Source organism: Scophthalmus maximus, chromosome 20 (genome assembly GCF_022379125.1).
Source record: "Scophthalmus maximus strain ysfricsl-2021 chromosome 20, ASM2237912v1, whole genome shotgun sequence".
NCBI classification, from domain to species: Eukaryota; Metazoa; Chordata; class Actinopteri; order Pleuronectiformes; family Scophthalmidae; genus Scophthalmus; species Scophthalmus maximus.
In genome coordinates this window covers 18,324,225-18,331,924 of record NC_061534.1, presented here as the reverse complement: position 1 = coordinate 18,331,924, position 7,700 = coordinate 18,324,225, and the positions used below count along the sequence as shown (strand labels likewise).

The 7,700-nt window shown below is 45.5% G+C and overlaps 1 protein-coding gene across 3 annotated transcripts in view; it reads right to left on the bottom strand.

The window, feature by feature from the left end:
- Positions 1-2,117: 2,117 nt before the first annotated feature.
- dpy19l1l (dpy-19-like 1, like (H. sapiens)) overlaps positions 2,118-7,700 on the bottom strand; it is a 37,847-nt gene continuing 32,264 nt past the window's right edge. For 2 of the 3 annotated variants that reach the window (XM_035608069.2, XM_035608071.2), the window contains 3 exons: positions 4,468-4,567; positions 4,192-4,317; positions 2,118-4,024 (listed from right to left, as the gene is read on the bottom strand). In XM_035608069.2, the coding sequence (XP_035463962.1) occupies positions 3,862-4,024; positions 4,192-4,317; positions 4,468-4,567 (389 nt within the window). In that variant the 3' untranslated portion in view covers positions 2,118-3,861. Of the gene's footprint in view, positions 4,025-4,191; positions 4,318-4,467; positions 4,568-5,543; positions 6,885-7,700 lie in introns of those variants that run through there. The other variant, XM_035608072.2, reaches the window with a different exon arrangement.

Below are 7,700 nucleotides of genomic sequence, written 5' to 3'. Positions count from 1 at the left end.
ATAAAAGAGCAGCTGCTTCCTCTCTTTTCTCACCTTGCCCTAAAATCTCTTTCACATACTCTCTTATCCCTGGACACAGTGCTTTTCCATCATCAACCACATCAGCACTCTGCTCAACCTGATCAACACATGCACACATTTCGGCATCATCTACCTCCATAGAAGCCGCACTTGCCTTTTCTGCCTTTTTCCTCTTTTCTTCCTCTTCTTCAAATCTGTTTCGACATATGAATGTATTTGCCGACGCTGGCCTGGGAAAATTGAAACAAGTTGTGTTTTTCTTCTTACACGATTTTGAATGTCGCTTCGAATGCTGCTGCACAGATGAGACAATGTCCAATAATGACTCATCTTCTGCTGATAACTCATATGTTACATATCGATCGATATCGTCTACCTCTTCATCTGTGTTTTTACCAATTATCGGGGCATTCTCGATCCAAAACAGGCAATGCACGTGGGGTGAACCCCTCTGCTGGAATTCCACCCGATAAAAGTAGTCCTTAATTTTGCCAATTGGGTGTGATGGAGACATCAGCACCTCGCTCAAAAAACAATGCCAACGAAAATCAAACATCCTTGCTGCGGTTACAGGATTACCCCGCAACAGCTCACACCTCTCTGCCCACTCTAAATCCTCTACTGTCTCACATCTACCTTCCTGTTTCAAAATACTCTCGAGGAGATTAGTCCAACGCAAATCCGCTGAAGAAAAAGAACAGAACCACGTAGGGACACCGAGCTGACGAACACACGCTAGCAGGTCACGCTGTGCCCCTTGCCAAAAAGCTGGGGTACCTCTAATAGGTTTTAGGAACCAATACCCATCGTCAAACTCCAACAACTGCTTCAGAGACTCCCCATCTGTCAACAAATTACTATTCACCTCACGGGACACACTACCTCCTTTTCCTTTTCGCAATGCTATCGACACACTTGAAACAACCTGCTGAATCTCTGACATGTACTGACCAAAAAAGATATACTCTACATTATGGGCAAACCTCCCATCAGCATGCAGGATCCTGTTATTCAAATAACGTGACAACGTCAAACGATACGGCCTACTTTCATAGAATGCAAACCGCCCCTTAGGAAACAACACCGGGAAGCATTTAGCTTCGTTATCGTGATCAATAAGCAACTGAACAGGATTATTTCCTTCTGCTGGTGCCACTATTGGTCCAGGGCTTCCTGACCAATATCAACCGGCATAAGACAAGTGTCCTGGAACATACAATGTTGCTGTCTGTCATGCAACAGCTCATCTTCACCACCATCTATAGGAGCTTCACCACCGTCTACATCCTCATTTACCTGGTTTACCACAACCTCATCTTCAACAACATCTGCAGATGATTCACCACCTTCTATCCTACCATCAGTCCCATCTTCTTCAACCTCATCATCTTCTTCCCTACAAAACTCATTTAGCCAGGCTTCATTAAACTCTATATCTCCATAACCCCCCCGCTTGCCACGCGTGTAATTTTCAGAGGCCCTCTGGGTCTCTCGGACCCCCGGACACCCCCCGGAGCCTCCGGGCTTCTCTGACCCCAACCCCGGGGTCGGACAAACCGCCCCAGAGCCTCGGGGTCGGGGCTTCTCTGACCCCAGGAGTTCGTACAAACCGCCCCGGAGCCTCGGGTTTGGGGCTTCTCTGACCCCCCGAGGCTCGGACAAACCGCCCCGGAGTCTCGGGGTCGGGGCTTCTCTGACCCCAACCCAGGAGTCGGACAAACCGCCCCGGAGCCTCGGGGTCGGGTCGGGGCTTCTCAGACCCCAGCCCCCGAGTCGGACAAACCGCCCCGGAGCCTCGGGGTCGGGTCGGGGCTTCTCAGACCCCAACCCCCGAGTCGGACAAACCGCCCAGGAGCCTCGGGGTCGGGGCTTCTCTGATTTAACCTAGAGTGGGTGCAAAGGACAATTTTTTCAAATCATCTCATTTCAACACACAATAAACCTTCAGACTGTACTAATAGGTAAAGTAAAACAAATTCTGAGTATGTTTTTTAGTTTTCCTGAAGATTTATATCAGTCTCTTATCGACACTAAATATGAAATATGGGGTTAGCTTAGCAGGGGAAAACAGACGGTCAAAAGATAAAAAACACTACTGACTGTAGTAGAAGTTTTAATGACAAGTTGTAGTTTTACAGGACGTCAAGCACAGAACAATTTCTTGGCCAGATGGTGTTCTGATCAATGGCAAAGGTTGTTGCACAGATTTAAACACATTTGAACATTTAATCAGTGAACATTAGAGGTGGAGGTAGGCTAATTTTTTTAACCTTTGTACAGCTTCAGGCTAGCTGGTTCCCGCCTGTTTCCAATCTTTGTTTTAAGCTAACTGCATTCTGGCTGTAGCTTTATATTTAACATACAAGTGTGAAAGTGGTATCGATCTTCTCATCAAAATATTGATCAATCATTATCCAAGCCATCGAAAGACCAAAAACTGGTGCCACTTACATAAAAGTCACTGCTACAAATAGTTTGGATTGGCTGTTAGAGAACTCACAAATTGATGGTTCGCAATAACTAAAAGCCTTTCCTTTGCTACTGTGCCTCGCGTAAAATACCTTGGTTTGATAACAACAACATCCTTTGGCAATAAACAATAATATCAAGAAACAAAAAAAAAAGATTTACAGGCCGTATACCAGGATTGAACAAAACAACTGTTTCGCTATTTACAACAATGTTGGTGCAGGGCACAGTTAGGTTTAAATTTCTATTTCCATGTCTCGTCATAAAAACTCTTTATGCCAGTTTATGACTGAATTAAGAACAAAAGTTTGCTAAAAACATTGTCAGGGGAAACCAACTTGGAGACCAATGCGGAGACCAAGTTTTAAAAACTTCAAAACATAAGAACAGAATTTCCCTGTTTCCCAACACTCTTAAAACACTGTTTGCATCAAAAGACTTAAAGGGGCAGTAAGCAATTTTAATCCAATACACTTTTTTTCCCTGCAGTTTGCTAGCTGTCGGTTCTGTGTGCCAAAAATAATACACATTTTTCGGTTCAGCCCATGCTCTGTAGATTGAAAACAAAAAAAGTGCGACGGCACCACACAACACTGTTTGCAGTCTGTAAACATCACTCCCTGACACCTTAAGACGTGTTAACAACAGACATTCAGGGGGTTTTGGCCTTGTTTGTGCCCCGTGTTTAGCACTTCCGTCTCCCATACCCGAGGATGCAGGTTCGAGCCCCAGCAAGTGCAGTCAAAAAACTAACAACAAACTGTCTTGAAAATCACTTACTGCCCCTTTTACACCTTGAAATTTGCATAAACATATTCACACAAAGTAGTTATTAAAAAAAAGACAAAAAGAAAATCTTTTCAGCAACTTTCACATGACCACAGAAGTCAGCTTTTGTTAAGTTAACAAAGAGGGTATTGCTTCACAGTATATGGACATCATTGATTGGTCCTGCCAGACAAAATTGACCACTTAAGAAAAAAAGTAAAAAACAATGATATTTGAGCAGCATCTCTCAAAATAAAGGACTGTAACAGAAAAATTAAGCAAGCTTAACAAAGAGCTTTAACACCTTTTGGCTTTCACTTGGGCACCAACTGGAATACAGTGGGAAAGTCGCTGGATGACAAAGATGCAGCAGGAAGGAAAACTGGCAAAATGTTGGGAACAGGGAGTTTCCTTAAATCACAAATACTGAGATTGGCAGATTGTTTTGGTTTATCCAACCACAGTTAATCAAGAACCGTGGAAAAAAAGGGGGAACAGTGGGGGTTGGAGTTTTGGGAAGTAAAAAGCAGCAACAGCAGTGACCGACACCAAATATGTGATGTGAAGATCAAGTTTGGTGCTGGATCGCTCCATCCAACAGTGTTATCTTTGGTCTTTGGGGACTTCGAGAACTTTGTAAATGTCATTAGAAAAGACTGTGGTGAAGTGGCGTCGTGAGTTCCTGGATATGTGGGTGCAGAGGGGAATTTTACCAATGTTTTGGGGATCCTCAATGTCCCAGATCTCTGGCATGCTGCACCCAGGCCTGGATGAGGAGAGGTAGAAGAAAACATATGAAAGGAGAAAAGAAAAGAAAGACAATAGACCTTTTGTGTCTCAGGATAAAACACATATACTAAATACACAGAATGTAAATGTCAAAGGAAACGTGATCCCACGTTTAGTGGGAGGCCACTGGTGGTGTTATTGTACCTGGTTCGCCTAGTGCACCAGGAATCCTCAAGGACGAAGAAGTCCACTCCCAGCTTCATCAGATTCCGCTTCACCGTTTCTCCAGACATGCGGCTGTACATGGAGTACACCAGCTTGGTTCTCTCCCTGCCAGAAACAAAACAGAACAACGTTGCAATGACCTTCAAAGAGGAGAACGACTTTTATGCAGCAGTAACATAATAAAATAACATCAATATTACAGAAAAAACCTTAACGTGAGGAAAAAGAAGGAATCAAGACTTGGGCTCCACTGACCTCAGTCCAGCATCTTCATAGTGGGGATGGTTCACGATGGGACGACCTGTGGACAGCTTCACACTGGCCATGGTGGGCATTGCTCCCGCAAATACAGAATCTGTGTCACAAAAAAAACTAAGTCAAATATTGAATAAATTCCATCCATCCATCGTCTACCGCATTATCCATTTAGGGGTCGCAGGGGGGCTGGAGTCAATCCCAGCTGACATTGGGCGAGAGGGGGGGGGTACACCCTGGACAAGTCGCCCGCCTATCGCAGAGCAACATGCAGATAATGGACAACCATTCATTCGGCCAACCATTCACTCTCACATATGGTCAATTTAGAGTCTCCAATTTACCTAGCCCTCGTGTTGTCCTGGGGTCATTCTGACCCCAAATTAAATCTTTTGCAGTCAAAATATGTTTTTTATTCTATAATGTTCTGAAAATAATCATAATTAAAATAAATTTGAAGTAATTTCATTGAATTATGGGTGTTCTATTGAATTTAATAACTTCTGTTGTAGGAATCGACCGATACCGATTTTTTAGGGCCGATGCCGATACCGATTTTTTTTTCATCAGCCTTAGCCGATCGGACCGATTTTCTTGAGCCGATATTTGGAGCCGATACTACTTTTGCTCCCTCAATTTAATAGTTAAATAGAATTAAATTCAGCGGGTTGTCTCGTCTGATCTGAGGTCTTAGTCAAAGTGGGGTTATGGCCAAGGCCGTGGCTTGCCTCCCTGGGTCGAGGGAGACGAGGCTCACGTCGCTCTGGAGCATCTCGGGAGTTCCCACCGCACCGGGACTCGTCCACCCGCGAACGGGATCCCCTGCGCAAATCCTGCCTCGCAGTCAGCGCGGAGACTAAAAAAGTCCACCGGCAGCCGCGCCCGACTCTGTGTGGGGCCCGACGGGGGGCGCCGCCACTCCCAGCCTGCCGAAGCAGAGAGGGGAAAGGCGGGGAAGAGAAGGAGGGTACAGGGGGAGAAGAGCCAGCCGACGAGCAGAGAGAGCGCGAGGACGTGGAGGATGCGTAAAACAGCAACCGCGAGCCTCGCGCCCGTCCGTCGGCGGCGGCCCCCCCGAGATTAAAAAGTCAATTTTCACGAGGCAAAGGGTTTGGAGAAAAAGGAGAAAGACACAAACCCACCAGGCGCTCCGTCCACCGCGACGCACGACTAAGCCAGCCGGAGCCAGCGAGAAGTCGTCGTCGGAGCAGTGGCGGCGGCAGAGCGGGGTGGGAGACATTGAATCCCCCTCCCGCTCTCCGGAGGAGAAGGGAGAGTTGGTACCCGGCGGGCGTGCAGCGTGGCAGCCTAGGGCAGAGGCACCGCAACGGTGCTGGGTAAATGGTTCCGGAGAGAGCGGGGCCGGGCCCGATAGGCGACCGGATAAGCCCTCCCAAAAAAAAAACTATCGGCGAACGTAGCAGCCGCGCATCGCCCGATGCCGATACACGTAAAAAACCCCCCGCAAACATCGGCCCATAAATCGGTCGAACACTATTTTGTTGTCCTCTGGGGTCAAAAAGACCCCACAGCACAAAGTGTTGCAATGGGGCAAATTGTCACACCATACTGCTTTCCAGCATGCACACACACGCACACACACGCACGCACACGCACGCACAAACAGGCACACACGCACACACACGCACATCTTTGACGTATGGGGTCAAGCAATGGTCAAGAAAACAAAAAACTAAAACAGGACTCAGAGATGTTGGGGCATTTCACATTTTAGTCTGAGAGACACAGGCAGCACAATGAAGAGGCAAAAAAGTGTAACTGCACTTATTATGATGAAGAGGGAGAATCTGAGGAAGAGGACCCTGCTGAGATAGAAGAATATTCCAGTCAAAGGATGAAACATTGATCTGGTCTTCCATCCCTCCCAGTGACGGACGACACATGTTGACAGCAGAGACAACAGAGAGAGACAAGCCACCATGGTCCAACCGCATATGCAAGGTCTCGTATTGATGACATAAAGTCTACTTTTTACCTGTTTCTGCCCAAGCCTCTTGAAGAGGCGGTGCTGAACATGACAAACAAGGAGGGGCGACATGTGCATGGCAACAAGTGGAGAAAGTGGGATCGAATGGACCTGAGGGCATGTGTGGGTATGTTGATTCTCGATGGCATGTACCGCTCCAGTAAAGAAGCTACAGCTAGTTTATGGAATGCCGAGTCTGGTAGGGCAATTTTCCGCGCTACCATGACACTCAAGATGTTTCATAAAATCTCAAGAGTGATTCGATTTGATGATCAAGACACAAGAAGATCGCCGTGCACGAGACAAACTTGCTCCCATTCAAGACGAGACGTATCGGACAAGTGGGCGTCTCTCCTGCCGTTGATGTACGATCCAGGAACTGATGTGACTGTGGATGAGCGCCTGGTCCCTTTCAGAGGTCGCTGTTGGCCTTAATTTCCAAATGGAATAAAGAAATGGCATTAAAGATGTAACAGAATTGGGTGAAGTTTCAACTTTATTTTCTTTAAATAACAGTCAAACCAATTTTGACCCCAGAGGACAACAGGTGTAATTATGTGCTGCCATTTTAAAAAACGATGATTCAAAAACATCATCCTCACTTAACTTTGACATATACCACTCTTTGATAAGTCAAATAGTCAAAATAATATAAAGTCAAAATAATTCATTGTTTCATTTTTTTTTTCTTCTCAAAATCAGGGTATACTATATGTAAACAAGGTAAAATTTGTGGGTTGGACTTAATACAGGTGTAACACAGAATTGATTGAAAATATATACTATATGCTTTAAATAACAGTCAAACAAGGCCGGGTCATTTTTGACCCCAGAGGACAAAGGGTGTATGGCTATTGGGAGGACATTACGAGGACTAGCCCCACTCTGCATGTTTTTGGACTGTGGGAGGAAGCTGGAGAACCCGGAGAGAACCTACGCATACGCGGGGAGAACATGGAAACTCCACACAGAAAGGCCCTGGTTTGGTTTGAATCGAGGATTCGAACCCAGGACTTTCTTGCGGTGAGGTGACAGTGCTAACCACTACACCACTGTGTAGCCCACATATTGAATACATTATTTATTATAATTAACACACCAATTTCCTGATATACAGAAGAACAGACTCTGATAAAAATGATCTAGATTCTGGGTCATACGGTATAAAATGTGGTTTAATCATTTGAATTATCTTACTGACATAAAGCCCTTTCAAATATATCATATCTAAACAGTATGAAATTTA